Genomic DNA, 18,104 nt, shown 5'->3' with positions numbered 1-18,104 from the left:
TACTTTGTGGCAAAACCCTTGTTGGAAATCAAAGAGGTCAGACGTTTCTAGTAGTTGGCCACCAGGTTTGCACACATCTCAGGAGGGATTTTGTCCCACTCCTCTTTGCGGATCTTCTCCAAGTCATTAAGGTTTCGAGGCTGACGTTTGGCAACTCGAACCTTCAGCTCCCTCCACAGATTTTCTATGGGATTAAGGTCTGGAGACTGGCTAGGCCACTCCAGAACCTTAATGTGCTTCTTCTTGAGCCACTCCTTTGTTGCCTTGGCCGTGTGTTTTGGGTCATTGTTATGCTGGAATACCCATCCACGACCCATTTCCAATGCCCTGGCTGAGGGAAGGAGGTTCTCACCCAAGATTTGACGGTACATGGCCTCTTCCATCGTCCCTTTGATGCGGTGAAGTTGTCCTGTCCCCTTAGCAGAAAAACACCCCCAAAGCATAATGTTTCCACCTCCATATTTGACGGTGGGGATGGTGTTCTTGGGGTCATAGGCAGCATTCCTCCTCCTCCAAACACGGCGAGTTGAGTTGATGCCAAAGAGCTCCATTTTGATCTCATCTGACCACAACACTTTCAACCAGTTGTCATCTGAATCATTCAGATGTTCATTGGCAAACTTCAGACGGGCATGTATATGTGCTTTCTTGAGCAGGGAGACCTTGCGGGCGCTGTAGGATTTCAGTCCTTCACGGCGTAGTGTGTTACCAACTGTTTTCTTGGTGACTATGGTCCCAGCTGCCTTGAGATCATTGACAAGATCCTCCCGTGTAGTTCTGGGCTGATTCCTTACCGTTCTCATGATCATTGCAACTCCACGAGGTGAGATCTTGCATAGAGTGCCATGCCGAGGGAGATTGACAGTTCTTTTGTGTTTCTTCCATTTGCGAATAATCGCACCAACTGTTGTCACCTTCTCACCAAACTGCTTGGCAATGGTCTTGTAGCCCAATCCAGCCTTGTGTAGGTCTACAATATTGTCCCTGACATCCTTGGAGAGCTCTTTGGTCTTGGCCATGGTGGAGAGTTTGGAATCTGATTGATTGCTTCTGTGAGCAGGTGCCTTTTATATAGGTAACAAGCTGAGATTAGGAGCACTCCCTTTAAGAGTGTGGTCCTAATCTCAGCTCGTTACCTGTATAAAAGACACCTGGAGCCAGAAATCGCTCTGATTGAGAGGGGTCAAATATTTATTTCACTCATTAAAATGCAAATCAATTTATAAAATTTTTGACATGCGTTTTTCTGGATTATGTTGTTGTTATTCTGTCTCTCACTGTTCAAATAAACCTACCATTAAAATTATAGACTGATCATTTCTTTGTCAGTGGGCAAACGTACAAAATCAGCAGGGGATCAAATACTTTTTTCCCCTCACTGTAGATGGCACTGGTTCTTCAAGTTCTGCAGATGGAGATGCCACCATTTATTGCGAGGTGGTTAAACTTACGACTCTCGGTCCGAACAGGCAACTAGACATATGGAAGGATTTGTTCATATGATCCTTATGGCGGTATCCCAGGGTACCTAATAATACAAAATGGCCGAGGCAATTCAATATTTTTTTTCTGGGACACTATTTATTCCAGGGGTGTAGTTAACTCCGCGACTGGGGTACCAATCAATCCAAAATCAGTGCTACTCTGCGATGTCCAAAGGCAGCGAGGACGATTGCGCTGAAATCCTGCACACTCGTACGCACCATAGTGCATCGTGTACAGCTCGAGATGAGTCGATAGCCGCATCGCTGACCATCAACAGACTAAAAGTACTGCATCCCGGGGTACTGCCATAAGACTCATATCTCTGAAAGTTCGTAAGTCGAATGTTGGTAAGTAGAGGAGTCTCTGTATATGTTTCTTAGCATTTGGTGACACATTGCTCCCGAGATTCTGAAAGCCCGAGTGAAAACATCGGTGAAATGTTGAAAGAAGCGTCAGAGCTTAACACAACTAAACACAACGCAAAGCACGTGCACTTGGAATACCAAGATGACGATGGTGGCTGAAGGGAGGTCAGTTATTCATGAGTTAATAAAATCGCTCTTCAAAGGGAAGCAACGTTTATATTTTGCATGTGGCCAAGGTTGAAATTAGGATCTCAAAGGAGAGATGTTGTAGTGAAGCAGCTGGCATTCATACCTGGAATATCAGCAGCCCAGCGGCTGACGCACGGCAGAGTAACGATATTACGTGTGGCTTTGTCAAAGGGTAAAGGAACATTGACTCACAGCGGAAAAGATTGAGTTTCTAAAAAGGCTGTGTTCTCTCGCTAAAAATAAGCGATGGCTCCTCTCCATTGGTGGGTGAGATCCAGAGGTGGAGATTTGACATGCCTATGTAGCACATCCACTCTTGACTCCCCGTGAAGTGATACCTATTTTATTGACCCCAGGGGGATAATGGGATAAGTCAACCACCAAAATGGGCTTGAGTCAGTGGCTCTTAATTCACCATTATTATCATCACCATACTGGAATAAAAATCTATACCATGTCTCCCATGCAGGGCATCATCTCCAGGCACTGAAACAACGGTATGTGAGACCATTACAAATTAATAGTTTGAGATAATTCATTTTTGGGTTAGGCCACGTAATGATCAAACCAAATATGTATCTTCAAAACTCTCCACCACCCAACAACATCAAGTAAATGAATGTTTACATCTACAGGCATTGAATTTACTAATTATAATTAGTTTCAGTTTACGGATAAGCTGAAGACCAATCTACACATCCGAATATTAGCAATTACGTTCTGCATATCTAATTGCTAGTGTATAATTGCTACATTTTGGACAATAATTGGCAACGTAAAAAACTTGTGCACGTCACAATTTCGTTTGGCTGTGGCAGGTGGGGGAGGGCTCAAAACGACAAAGATTTGGTCGGCTGGTAACGTGGCCTAATCCAAAAATCTAATACCAATCATATTGGCTGCAAACACCTACTCGATGTCACGGTCGGAGGAAAGTGATTATGGACTAAATATAACGTGTAAAAAGAACAACGCAGCATCGACAATAACACTAAACATGTTTTTATTTTTATTTTACTAGGGAAGGCATACTTAAACTATGTACCTCTTTTTTAAGAAGTGACCTTGCCACAAATGATATCTCAACGAAGTGGCCTATCACGTGGACATTTATAGCAGCCAAATACTCTAAATGTATGTGGAGGGAAACACCGGATGAGCCAGAGAAAGATCCATGCGACCAGGGGGAGAACATGCAAACTCCAAATATATAGGCATCAGGGTTGAGAGCGAACCCACGACCTCCTGTGTACCCAGCGAGGTAGTTAACATCTCACCACCACGGCGCCCAAACACACAGATAAACAAGAATGACCAACATTGGAAATCTATGCTGTGCCTCACAGTCGGTTCTAATCCTTATGGGATGCGACACACACATATACACGCAGCATATACGAGAATGATATCCGACGCAAGATAGGTGGATTGTTTTGACCAGGTGAAAACGACAAGCTCTCGCCAATTTAATTCGCAAGAAAGGTGAAACTTTTATGAGACTACCCACTCCCCTTGTGATTTAGGCCAATGATACCGTTAGACGAGGTTGACTTGATTTTGACCCGCATCTTCTTAGACTCACTTTTTCACTCCTGACAAACAATCATCGTTCGTCACACTTGCCTGGCGATTCTGTCTTAACACAAACCAGTGTCTCAATCCATTTGCTGTGTATCGTAATCGTCAAGAGTGAGAATACAATTGCGCCCGCACATCTGATGCCATTACAGGTCGTAATTAAATCCCTGATTGATTTCTTTCGAGCCTGATTTTTGCTGTCTAATTGGATAGGTTCTTTATTTTTTTCTCTCGGTTTGCAGTTTTGTGAGCCCCACTGGTGTAAATGGAGTGAGCATGCAATGATGGTATCGTGGGATTGAAAATTAATCAAACAGACGCATCCATTGCATGGCTATGTACTTCGGTCAACAGTGGTGATCCAGTATGAAAAAGATAAGAATACCAGGGTGACCCAAAAAAAACGGGCCCCGTGTACACTTTATGTGATATCTCCTTTATTTATTCACCGATTGCCCTTATTTTACAGAACATGGCAGAATCAACGACCGTGAGTACACCAAGACCCCAGTGGGAGCTGGGACAAAGAATACACTGTGTTAAATTTTACTACAAGACAGGCTCGTTTAAGAAAACCCAGGACAGTTTCATGCGTCAGTTCGAATGTGAAAAGGCTCCATCCAAAAGCAGAATTCAGAACTGGGTGGCCCACTTCGAGAAGTATGGGACCGTGGAGAACCTCAACGCTGCCAGTGAGAACCGTCCAAGCCACTCGGGACGTCCCAAGAAGCGAACAGCCGAGCTGGTCGAAAGTGTGAGAGAGTCTCTCCAGCAGAGTCCGAAACGCTCTGTGCGTAAGCGAAGTCAGTCCCTCGGTATGTCCCGTGAGACTTGCAGGAGAGTGCTGGTGAACGATATCAGGGCTTACCCATACAAAATACAGATGCTGCAGACCCTTACAGCCTCAGACAAGAAGCAGAGGAGCGCTATGGCAGTCAAGATGCTCGAGAAGATCGAGGAGACACCAAGTTTCCTTAACCTCCTTTGGACCTCAGATAAAGCCCACTTCCATCTTGACGGAAAGGCGAACTCCAAGACAAATGTCTTCTGGGGGTCCTCCAGACCCAATGAAGTAGCCACCAAGCCCTTGCACTCTCCTAAATGCACGGTGTGGGCTGCAATCTCGGCCAGAGGCATCATCGGACCAATCTTCATCGAAGAATCTGGCACAGCAGTGACAGTCACCAAGGAGCGGTATGTGGAGGTCCTCAAAACCTTCAAGAGTGAGCTCCAGACCCTCTACCCGTCGCTCATGAGCAAGTTCTGGTTCCAGCAAGACGGAGCAAGTTCTCACACCTCAAACCTGTCCCGAGATTGGCTGAAAGAGAACTTCGGAGGCCGAGTGATCAGTCTCAAGACTGATTTTGAGTGGGCACCCCAGAGCCCGGACCTAAGCCCCCCAGATTTTTTTCTTTGGGGATATCTTAAGGACAGAGTCTACGCAGGGAAACCCAGAACCATCACGGAACTCAAGGAAACCATCAGGGAGGAGATGAGAGCCATTATCAATTCAGTCTGTAAGAACGTCATGGACAACTTCGTGCTGCGCCTCAAGAAATGCACGGGGCTAAATGGAGGCCATCTAGAACACATGCTGTAGAACGGAGAAAAAAAGGCCAAAGACCCTAGTGTTTTGATTTGATGTTTTGAATATAATAAACTAGTTATGACCAAAGTTTCATTTCATTCGGACAAAACACTAAGAAACGGGGCCTAATTAGAGTTGGGGCCCGTTTTTTTTGGGTCACCCTGTATATCTTACGCTTCCTAGCAATAAAACAGGTGTTAAGATGTTCAAACACCAAATAGACACCACTCGCAAGGATTCGTGTCTGCATTAACCACACGTACTTGTGGTGAACATGCAAACAAACATGCTCCTGATAATATATGACATTGTCTTTGAAAATGATTGGCCTACACCATCGACAGCCTTATTTAGGGCCTAGTCTCATCCATTGTCAGACCAGAGAACGCCAAAAGTGGTGTTTGACCATCTTAACACCTGTTTTATCGCCAGAGAGGGTAAAACCTATTTTTATTTTCTTCACACTTTGATACTGGCAAAAGGTCCCAGTGGTGATCCAGTGGGAATTTTTACCTCCGTCATGGTCACGTGGAATTTCCACCACTGGCTGAGGAACACACTTCAAAAATAAAACATTCCTTAATTTATCTGGAATCCTCAAAGGACTATTTTTTGCAAGAGAGCCTTGCTTGGGGCAATGTTGATCTGGCGGCGTGTCGGTGCGGGATTGAATGTGAATGTCAACAGGAAAGACATATACGAGGAGGATTGCTGCCTCTCCTGACCGAGTATCATGAACCGACGTGTACACTGGTGTTCCACACGTCATAGCCTCCTGCATATATACAACTTGCCTGCCAAGATCAATTGCGTTACATGCTTTGTGTGCGATAAAAACAATTATGATAATAAAAAAATATATACAGACCTGTGCCAATCTGCCTCAATCCAATCATGTGACTTGCCTCTCTCTAAAGGCTCAATAACAAGAGGTCAGCGCAGGTTGGTGAAGGTTGGGGGAGGGGCGGAGGCGGGGAGAGATGAGAAAGAGGTGCCCAGGGTGAGTTCAGAGGTCAACCTTGGCCAGGAGTTGAACTCGGGTGTCTGGGACTTGCGGTACAGATGCCACCCACTACACAGGCACTTCTCTCTCTACTTACCCTCCAGTGGCATCACATTTACAAGAGCCACCACAAGCACCTATAATCATCTGCAAATGTGATGCACAAGAGTGTAGGCTATTTGTTGTTGTTGTAAGAGAGGCCTTAAAAGGGAATTAAGGAAAGGAAAGATACCAATGTTACCCTTTAAGATTTGTGGCTGCACGAATGAAAAGTTAAAACATTTTTATTGTGCCTCTAACTCCAAAACACAACTGAGCTTGCATTGTTAAAATGTAAACAGCAACTAATAAATACGATTTTATGTACCCGGAACAACTTTAAACATAATTAAAACGGAATTGTTGTTCTGCTTTATATTCCAAGCTCGAACAAATGCAAGCGCAAGTCAAAACATCTTTCCGTGACAAAAACACATTAATAAAAGTATTACGTGCCATCTTTGTAAATTGTGGAAAATCATAATATTATGAACCACAAACACATGCTTAAGCAATTCGCTGATGTCTGGTGAGATGTAAAACGCACACAGTTTATTTTACCACCATATAAGGAACACTGCCTTCTCAGCCAGACTTGTTTAATGGAGCAAAATCTGAACCGGTTTCAAATGCGCGGGTCTCATCAGCAGGGTACGGGCGCATCAATGATATGTTAAGACGTTAGACCAGAGGACGCCAAAAGACTAGTCTCAAAAGAAAGCTGTCTCTGGTGTGGATCAATCAGTTTCAAAGACAATGCATATATGATCAGAGTACGTTTTTTGTTTGCATTTTGACCACGAGTATTGTGGTTAATGTAGACATGATTCTTCGTAAAAAGTTTCAGTTTGGTGTTTTAACATATTAACACCTGTTTTGTTGGCAAAGGAGGTCCCATGATGTAAAAACCATTATATTGCTTACAATGTGTATCTACTGTGGTCTCACAGGGTATGTGGGACGGCATTTGCCTATGCAGGCTGACCCATGCTGTGATGAAACTCAGAAAGCCAAAACCGGTACAGGGTTTTCTGTCTAACAAATTCTGCTGAAAACTAGATTTGGTCAAGACGATCCCTACTCTTTTATTTTTACAATACTAGCAACCTGCACATCCTTGAGACATGATCGTCTGCGCCTCCCAGCCAGCCAGGAGAACTTTGAATCATTCATAGAGCGCTGTCTCTCTTCACCTTTCTCTCGATTTCTCTGCGCTGTTTTTCCCAAGTTACCTCTCACTCCGCCCGCCTCTGTTTCTGTGCCTCTCTTCCTCTGTCCCCTCTTCTACTTCTTCCTCCCTGCGCTCGATCTCTCTCCCTGGTTTTCTCTCAACCTCTCTCCCTCTCATATTTCCACGTCTCCCTTTCCCATCTCAATCTCTCTTGCCCGTCCATAATCCGCCTTTCCTCTCCCTCTCTTGGATTGAAAACGGGCCGTAAATTATTGTTATTTATTAATATTAATCCACCAATGCGATGCTATCATGATTTTATATAATAAAGCACTGCAATAAGCGGGAGGAGAATAATGACGGCTTAAATGTTGAGGCATTTAACAGGAATGAGAAACATGGTTCATGACTGCATTTGGAGATAACCCTGCTGAGAATGCTGCTGCTTTCATCGTGTCTAATTTCCTTTGCACGGGAATTTACCATCCGAGAAAGATACCGTAGAAAGTTCAATAGCCAAAACGCGTATATCTTCAGCAACTATTCTCATGAATGTTTAATACTTCCTTAACGAAATATAGGGCTGCGTTGGAAAACTCATTTTGAATTCTGAAACTTGAGAAGCATTCACTTGCATATTGTGACCGAAGTGATGGGGAGAATGGTGTGCTACTTTCATAACAGATGATGAGATTTGTGTTCCAGCATGAGTCATCAAAACCACACACAGCATGACAAGATTATTCCTTGCAATGAAAACTCAGGAACTACATTTTTTTTAAATGTGTTTACATAGTTGTTCGGCTTTACTCAGGAAAAATTTAATAAACGTATTTTGTGACGTGAGTATTGCTCACATTTGATCAGCGACAGAGCAAGGCCAATTTGCATCCTCAATTAGGCCTGCAATTAGAAATATGTTTTTATGGTTTCGTCTGTGTTTAGAGAGGTAACAGAGATGACAGTGTTAATTCCATTGACATACATATACAACATATACATGACATGACAACCTGGATGAATATTTTCTTGTAAAATGAACTAAAAAAAACAACAAACTGTAAAAACGCACCATGCAGTTTAACACGTAGGCTTTCGCGACCAGTATTATTCATAATAAAAGCTTTTGGGTTAGATCGCGTTATTATGAATGTCACAACCCTCCACCACCCGACATGGCCAATCAGTAAAAAATGTGTCACGTTAACAAAACTTCTTCAGGTGTTTGAAGAGTGAATCCACAACATTTAGAATTTGAGTACGACGTTTCGCTGACAATTACATCCAGCATCTTCGGGCGATTTGCCAGAATAGTGAAGCCATCCACCTGCTTCCGGTCTTAAATAGTGCAGGACGACGTCATTATTGAACCCCATCGGGTGGTGGAGGGTTACGACACATTTATACTTAGGCGATCTAACCCACGCACCATGCAGTCGGTGTCTTGTGGAAAGAAACAGCAATCTCCAGAGTGTCAAACAGAAGCTGCCATGGCATTCATCATGGCAAGCATTGCCCCTGACCCTAAACAGCTAATCATGTGGCGTCAGAAACAGGTGGGGGGCGGCCTGAATAGGGCGGGGGGGGCGCAGTCTCGTTCAACCAATGGAACGTCGTTAGCTCATTCGTGATTGATGAGCCGAGCCAATCTGTGGGTGACAATCTCAAGGTAGTGCGAGGCAGGAGACACGGGCCACTTCAAACTCCGGGGTGCGCTAGTGTCGAGTCGAGTCACGCCTGAGTGTCTCCCTTGCCTGAGCGAGCGATGAGGCGGTGCTTAAACTCCATTGGGCAACGCTGGGCCATTGGTGGAAATTCCATGTTTCCGTTTGTGGGGGGCCCCCGGGGCTCCATGAAAGATTGACCGCTGCAGACTTCCCACGAAGCAGTATTTATTTTGAGTCAGCTGGATAGATAATAGTTTGACATATATTTGAATGGATAACGTTGTTCCCCATTGTGCACTTCCGATTAGCACGGTCGGCTACTTATGGTGCAAACTAAGTTCAACATACATGTGTAATAAAGGACTCTTAGGCGATGTTGGTCTCCGTCTGTCCTTTATTGGGTTCTTGTCTCGCACCCCGCGATGTCCCCGGTCGGACCCGCACCTCTTCCGCCGCGTGCCCTCCGCACGCCGTTCGAGTCCTCCGCACACTCTGCAGCCACTCTGCTGCTCCGTGTGCTCCCGCACACTCTGCAGCCACTCCGCTGCTCCACGTACACCGCTGGCCGATGGTGCCGTGACTCCGACCACGTGGCACTTCGTGCCACCCCTCCGCCAGCACCCCGCATGGCTTCTCCTATCTTCACTCTCTCTCGACTCCCAATCCCTTTCCGGTTCTCCCCCTATATCCTCCTCACGTGACCCTGACTTCTCCTCCTCCTCACGTGACCCTGACTCCACCCCCACTCACCCCGACGACCAGGCTCCACCTCCCCTAATACTCCGGCCCGCGTGAGTTGTGCGGAGGCAGCGCCCACCCTGTCCTTGCTTGCATTACACATGTTACATTATTCGGAAAATCCCATAAGTGAAGCAAAAAATTGTCGTTTGAAAATGTGATTAATTTCATCAACATTACTTCACTGCCAAAATCCATTGCTGGATTCAAGCCTTCCCACATCGTGTCAGTCATAGGGGTTTCTTTTGACTATACTTCACCCTTCTGGTCATTGCGGGTTGGTTAAGGGGGACTCAAGTTCAGTTTAAATATCATCATCATCATCATCGTGACCCATGGGCAGATAGTCCGCAGGTGTCACACTGCATAGTTCATCATTTGTTTCTAATTTCCTCTGCCTTGTGCCACTATATGCTCAAGTAGTGGCCACATCAACCTGGCACCAATCTCTTGTGATGTCGTCGTCAAGCCATTCTCTGTTAGGTCTTCCTCTGTTAGGTTTTCCTCTCTTTCCGGTTCCTTCCACAACAACAACACACTTTGACTTTTCCTGTTGTTGTCCATCCTACACGTGTGTCCTAATAGTGGTGCGAGTTTCCTTCTCATCACTCCCTGCATCATCGCCGTCATCAGGTTGTCTTCTTCTACGTGCAACCTTCGTCTTACGTCTACGTTGGTCACTCTTTGGGGTCCAGCTTAGACGCAGTATCCTCCTATAGCAATACATCTTGAATGCCAATATCTTGTCTCCGTCAGTCTTTTTCAATGCCCACGTCTCGCAGGCATAGAAAGCTGTGCTGAACACGCATGGTCTTAATATGTTCAGTTTGGTCCTTCAGCTCATTCGTTGCTTCTTAAGATGTTATTGAATCCTGCCATTACTCCTCTGTCTTCCGTTCAGCCGTTGTCCCATGTCAGTAGACTTACAAAGTACACAAACTCCTTTACATTCGCAATCTTGCTGATTTATAGTATTACTTTTATTTCTCAAAGTCCTCCCTTCTGAATAACATCGTCTTTGTATTTTCAACGTTAATCCTCAATCCTGCATCCTTTCCTGACTTATTCAACCTATGAACGCTTTACCGCTGTACTACGCAGCTTTTTTTAATCAGATCTATATCGTCCGCGAATCTCATGTTACGTATTATTCTCCTTGTACAGATATTCCAGTGCCATTGTAGTTTAGATATCACTTGCCACTTATGTTTGGCCGTGGCTGGATATTGAACTTGGATTGCCAGGTTCACAGCCCAGTGCACCACAGCTCCATGCATCTGTGCGTTACTTGAATTGATAACCCACGAAAGCACCTTCACACCTCTTTGAAATGTATTCGCATTGTATAGTTGTGCTGTATTGTAAATGAAACGTTATCAATGACAATAGTTCATATACGTATATAGATCTCACTGCACCTCAAGGGTCATTGCAAGAAGTTTCTATCAAAGATATTATTGATGAGTTCCCAGAGGGAAAAGAAACCAGTCATGCACAACAAAGTGGAACGATACAAACTCCACACAAAAACGTCAGCAATACACAAGCGGCAGCGGAAAAGTTTGCGGAAAAACAAATAAATCGATGGCCTCCTCATCGCCGATCGCTTCCCACATTCTGGACGTTGCAGCTCTGATGACTTCCCAGTAACACGGCGTATCTGGGCAATACACTTGGGGAGGATCTCAAAGGGAAATTACCTCTGTTGTTCATAATAATAAAGTTTTTTTTGGATTAGATCGCGGAAGTATAAATGTGTCGTAACCCTCCACCACCCAACGCAGCCAGTAAGGTTTGTCACGTAAACAACGCGTCAATTAGTGACTATTTCAGCCCACCGGTGTGTTGGAGAGTAATTCCACAACGTTTTAGACTGGCTACCTCCGTTGTATTCTCACATGAACCGCGTTTATTTTATTTCAGGAAAGTAATGATCGACCTTGATGAAAACGTCTTTCTTCTTCTACGGAGTCTTTCTTGAAGTGATAAACACTTGGGCAATCCGTGTGTTCCAAGGCTTCAGTCCCTGTCTGGAAGAACTCTTTGTCTCACCTCTCCAGCCACTCAATCACAGAGCACATTTACGTCACTACTGTTAATTAAAACATTAAAACGCTTAAACCAAAAAGTTATTCTTCATCTGCAGAAAACATCTGTAAGGCACTGGGCGCCTTACAGACGTTTTCTGCAGTTAGTATAAATTGTCTCCATAACTCTGAATTTGTTCACATTTTTGGAGCAATGGAAACAACATGTGTACCACATTTGCAAATTGCTCATTTGTATGAAATGTGGTAAAGTTGCTCAAGACTATGAGACATTTAACTTGCGCTTAGAATATTCCACCATCCTCTCTTCCCCCCAAACCAAGTCGACAACGTGTCACATGAGTCACAATGCCACGCGAGAGTGCACGCTTTGGTTCTTTCGATAAAGTAACGTAGAAGGGAAATAATAAAATAATACAAATTAAACATAATAAAATAAAAATAAAATTATCACTATTTTTATTCTTTTATTATTTCCCTTCTACGTGACTTTACCGAAAGAACCAAGAATATGAATCCCTGCAGTCACGAAACCTTTAAATCGAAAAAAAAGTGCACGCTTTTTTAACTCTGCGAATATAGTGGCCTCTAGTGGCCACACATGTCATTTGAACCTATGACATGCACCTTATCAGCGTATCATTACGCCCCGAGGTGGCAATATGTTAACTACATCGTCTGGTATGCAGGAGGTCATGGGTTCAATCCCAACCCTGGCGCCTGCTGTCTATTTGGATTTTGCATATTCTCCCTGTGGCCGCGTGGATTTGTCTCTGGGCCCTCCGGGTTTTCCCTCCACATTTAGAATCAACGTGCGTTTATAGTATGCCGCTGCTATGAATTTGCACGTGATGAGCCACTTCCATGAGCTATCACTTTGGACCAGGTCACTCCTGAAAAAAAAGCTGTATAGCTCAGTGGGCCTTACCTGGTAAAAAAAAAAATGGGTGAGATGAACTTTTTTTTTTTACCCTTCGCTGTAGTACCACTTGGTTCATGAGACCAGGGAATGTTTTGTTCATCCTTCCTATCCGATGCACTGCGTCTGGATGTATGTATCTATGTATGTATGTACAATTAACTTCTTCAGCACCGTACATAGCCAACCTCGCTAATCGGAGGTGCAGGGAGAAGGACACCAAACTAAACAACCAAAGCTGCTCTAAAGAAACGAGTTCTTCAATCGAGATGATTTAAAGGTGCAGCGCTCCCACTGGCTCCTTGATATCAGGCCTGCGTCCCATTGCCCCCGTGGACTAATGCACCCCACGGGGTGGGGGGGGGGAGGCACAGCATTCAAAATGTACTCACCAGGACTTAAGCAGGACTTGATTTTTCCCCAATTACATTCAAAAGATAATGATCAAATAGCGCAAGTCAAGATCTATAAGTATATTGGGGTCATCCTTGATTCAAAACTGAATTTTCAAGAACACATTGATTATATTGCTAAAAAGGCAAACATATAAATTGATTTTCTGTATCGACACATACACTGTTTTCCACCTATGTTCCGTTTGTAATTGATAAAAGCAACCATAATGCCTCTACTTGATTACTGTGACATCGTTTATGAATCAGCACCCAGTACTGTTCTGAAGAAGCTTGACTCAATATAGCATTCGGCCTTAAGATTTGCATTGAACTGCCCATATAGGACCCACCACTGCGATCTCTACATTTAGTCAAACTTAACATCTCTTAATGATCGACGTCTTATGCATCAGATATTATTTATTTACAAAATACTTACAAAAAAATCTGCATATTATCTCATGGATCTCCTTATTGTTTCGGAAAACAAATATGAGCTTCGCATTCCTAATTGCCGTACCAATACTGGAGGAAGGGCTTTTGCTATAGTTGCCCCCAGGGTCTGAAATGCTATCGCAAATAAACTCCAGCTTGGATCGTTACCAACAAGACCATCACTCAAAAATGCTCTAAAGGGGTCGTACAACCATAGCTGCCACTGCTATCCTGTGGCCTGAAATAAAAAATATAGCTATAGATGACCGATGTATGAAATTAATATGTATTTTGATTATAGTGCGCTGCTACTGCTATTGTTAATTCGGCTGTTAAGGATTGACTTATGCAGCTAGCGAAGGATGCTAGGTTTAGTGATGTGTGTTGTGTGTGTCGCTATTGTAAACCTTTAATCACATTTGTTGGGAAAACTGTTAAGTTGTTTACATAGCATTGTTTTAGTACGTTTTAGAGGGGCTTGGTTTGGCCCGATTTTTTTTTTTTAGTATAGATTTATACTTACAATTTTGATCTGTATTGGGATCAAACATCGAAATTTAATTTTTTGCACTCTTTGTACGCAGCATGGACAGGTGGTGCTTTTTCTGTAGAATGTAATGTTTATGTTTGTGATGTTTAGATTTGTGTACAATGAATTTTAGGTGTTACTTGTAATTGTATTGTTTGTTGCGGTTGCACCCAAATCAAGAGCCGAATGGCTCACAGGGTAAATCCGAATGAATCAAACTGAACTGAACTGAAACTGACCTTTACAGTGAGGCACCGGGAAGTCCCACGTGGCCTTCTCCTCCTGGTTGGTGATGCAGGTCAGGGCCGACTGGCCCTCCAGCACGTAGCCCGCCACGCAGCCGTACTGCACCTGGTCGCCCAGGTTGAAGCGCGAGCCCCGGATGAACGCGTGGGGTGGCACGCCTGGGTTTCCGCACGCCCCGCTCTGCAACACTGACAGGACGGACACGACCCGCTTTGGGTTAACAGGACCGTCATCGCATTGAATCGGTGTACCCATTACAAACACGCCACGGTGCGACTATGGCCATGCAATCACAATTATGGACCAATGCAGTAAACCACTGGTAGTCTGCGCTCCTTCAACGGAGCAAAAACGACAGCTCACAGGCCTCCACATTACTATCTTGCTCCTGCACCATAGCGCTGCCATCGAGCGCAAGAAGAGACATCAGAATCAGAATATGCAGGAGGAATCCGATGAGCTACAAGAGGTCTTTCATCACGGATGTCCGGTCGTTTTCACAGATGTCCAAATCCCGTCGACGCACGTGTGTGCATCAGCGGTGCTCGTCTCTGTTGTGGGCCCTGTGCCAGCAGAGTCGATTCCACATGCCCAAGGACAAGCCCTGCTGAATTTCCACAATGTTGTGCAACGTTATTGACTGGAGGGAGATGATGGGCTGCGACACCAAAATGTAATTTTAACCCCAACTTTCCGATGGCGAGAATTGAGAGCCGTGCAGCAGCAGCGGCAGCAGCAGCAGCGGCGGCAACACCCTGCAGTGATCAACAGCGAGGAGCTGTGATTGACGGGAGACGAGCAATTCACGATACTGGAATTGCAAACAAATTCAAGTATTAACTCTCTCTGTCTCTCGTCTCGTTTTTGGCAATCTCGTTTGAAATCGTGTCTCCACTTTCCCCGTCTCGACTGTACAGTTGTGTTCACCCTGTGAGTCTAACATGTAACATTCGCATGCCATATTCTTGTGATTTGTGTACCCTGAAGTATAGTAAAAACCTCTCAAAGCTGGATTCGAGAAATCTGGGAGGTTATTTAAATAAAATAATAAATAATGCTTAGAAAAAATAATCACAAAAACAACACTGTCTGGCCACAGATTAAATTGGGCATGGTGTGAGATGACACGTCCATGAGTGCTTGCCATTCTAAAGCGACGTTTACATGATGTGCTTATCCGCTTTGTGGCATTTTGGTAAAACGTTCCCTTGGACACCACGTGCTCTGTTAGTCATCTCTGTATCTCTCTCTCTCAAGTCTTTTTTCATGTATATTTCACAAACAAACAAAATACATTCTTCAAACCCTGCAGAAAATATATTCAGCATTCCACATCCCACAAAAATGTCAGGGTCCCCCCCCCATTCTCTGAAGGTGACTCAAACTATACCGTGCAGTGGGGACCTTGTGTTAGTGCATTGTAAATTGAACATTGTTCACATATTTGACTTTGTTGTCATTCGGTGTTAATCGAACGCCTTCAATGTTTATTGCGCGAAAGTAAAACACTGCATTTCCCCCCCTATAAATGATTGTATTATCTTTCCGTATCATGCGGGAGATCCTTCATAACCGGAAGAGCTCTCCTTTCTCAACCGGTGCGGCTTTGCAAGGCTTTTTTTTAAACTGTGCATTGATGCTCACACGCACGCGATTCGTGCACCTATCATGAGCCTGAGAAAAAAATCAATACTGATGAATCAATGCATAATTACACCCCTAATTAGTAACGATTGCCAGCCTCCATAACTCCTTAATTAGGAATCTATAAAGGAAGTACTACTCTGCGGCACGTCAATAGCAATCATCTCACGGAGACTGTCCACGGCGTTTTTCAGAATGTGGCAATTTGACCACTTGGTTGTGAGCCACGGATGGGAGGATGAGTTGGGTGCCCCCTCGCTCATCTCAGCAGGGAGACACGTTGTGATTATTTTTTTAAATACAAACCACCAGAAATGTCAAGGATAACTGCAACCCCCCCACTCCCACCGCCCCCAGCCCCTCCATAGACCAAAATAAAACGACGCTTTCGCTGTGTGCCGGTGGCAGCACGCGGCTCCTAGCTACGGTGGCGACCGACTCCACCACCTCTCGGCTGGTTCCAGTCCCGGGTCGAAAACGGGTTAACACGGGCAGCGTACGACGACGCGATGGCCGTGGCCTGATTCAGCGAAAACGTTGTTTATGCCCAAAAGCACGGCGAACGCTGGACCCTGCCGAGGAAGCGGAACGGCGACACGGCGACAACTCGTACCCACGAATGAACGACGCCGTTAATTATAACGGCATCGGAGGTGTTCTCAAAGCGGCCAGTCCGTGCGGTCCTCGCGAGCGTGACCAGCGGGAACCGGCGGTCAGTTGGGAAAGTGGCACCGTGACCAGCACTGCACGCTGCCCTGGGGAAAACGCGAAGCGGACCTTTTGTAGCCTCCTCAAATTGAAGCCACCACTCTGTCGACGTTAACTGAGTCAGCCCTGAGTCACGCGTGGAAGTTTCACATTCCCGTGGCGGGAGGCAGTCTCCCCTTAACCACTATCGAGTCAGAACAAAGTGGGATTTTGTTTTTTGAGTCTAGCGAAAAAACTCTCCCCCTTCCATTCCGCCCCCCTCCCTTCCCACACCCCACATATTTTACAAAACTAACAAATATATATACGTGGCGGAAACATTGCAGTAATTGATCACAATTGTGCTGAATAAGGAATCTCATACGAGAGCGAACTCTGTCCACGCCGATGATCGCGTGCACATTCGCATGAGAAGAAACAACGCCACCGTGGGCAACGGGCCCCCTGCCTCCCCGTGCTCATCATCGAAAACGAACCCACAGCCACAACTCACAGCAGCGCAGTCGCTCGGAGCCGCAGATTCATTGCCTTTGAGTGCACCCACGAGAGGTGAAGTTCTCTCTCTCTCTCCGGTCGAGCTCTCCTCTCTATCTCTCTCATGGTCGCCATTTAGAGGCAATAAGCAGTCCCTAATTATCGATGTAAAACCATTTTGCAGATTGAATGCTTTTGTTTACAGAAGCTCAAAAAAAACATACAGTCACGCTCACGTCGCTGCACCAAACGGCGTGATTTTTTTTTGCGGATTACGAAACAAAGAACCGCACGCGCGCCGATCGGAGCGTCGGTTTTGGCCGGCCGCGCATCGTGCACGGCCGAGGGAGTCGAGAGGGCCGGGCGTGGAGGCTGGCGGCCCTCTTGCTGCTATACGAGAGGTGGGTGGGGGTAGTGAGGGTTGGATCGAGGGGAGGGTGAGAGGTGGAGGGGGTTGGTGGTGAGGGCTGGATCTGACCTCGTAACTGAATGGTTGCAAGTTAGAGCCCGGTCACAGGTCAACTCGGCACACCATCAATTCGGGGTTGCTGACACGATTGCCACTTTGCGTGGTGTTTAAATCGACCAGTTCCCACCGTGTGTGTCATTCCCAGGGCCATCTATGGAGATGAGCACCGCCACACGCACATAAACATGTGTAATTATCATGCACAGCAGGAGAACTACGTGATCAGTTCTCCTGCTGTGTTTGTCTCACCTGATGACGGTTGCTTGTGTTGCGATCGAAACGTCGTGATCTATTAATTTTCTATCTACGTGACTTTACCGAAAGAACCAAAGAGTATGAATTATCATTCTTACGTAACAATTATTCTCACAGAATGAAAATTAGACAGCAGTTTGTTTTAAATCCACGGCTGAA

At 45.2% G+C, this 18,104-nt stretch overlaps 1 protein-coding gene across 3 annotated transcripts in view; it reads right to left on the bottom strand.

Annotated features, from left to right (window-relative positions):
* The window catches only part of LOC144938460 (CUB and sushi domain-containing protein 3-like), a 683,443-nt gene that overhangs the window by 451,345 nt on the left and 213,994 nt on the right, over window positions 1–18,104 (bottom strand). For all 3 annotated transcript variants that reach the window (XM_078866283.1, XM_078866284.1, XM_078866285.1), the window contains exon 4: window positions 14,389–14,583. In XM_078866283.1, the coding sequence (XP_078722409.1) occupies window positions 14,389–14,583 (195 nt within the window). The remainder of the gene's footprint in view (window positions 1–14,388; window positions 14,584–18,104) is intronic.

This window comes from Lampetra fluviatilis, chromosome 22 (assembly GCF_964198595.1).
Source record: "Lampetra fluviatilis chromosome 22, kcLamFluv1.1, whole genome shotgun sequence".
In the NCBI taxonomy this organism is placed as follows: domain Eukaryota; kingdom Metazoa; phylum Chordata; class Hyperoartia; order Petromyzontiformes; family Petromyzontidae; genus Lampetra; species Lampetra fluviatilis.
The sequence above is the reverse complement of the archived record's forward strand: the minus strand, read 5'-3'. Positions and strand labels throughout refer to the sequence as shown.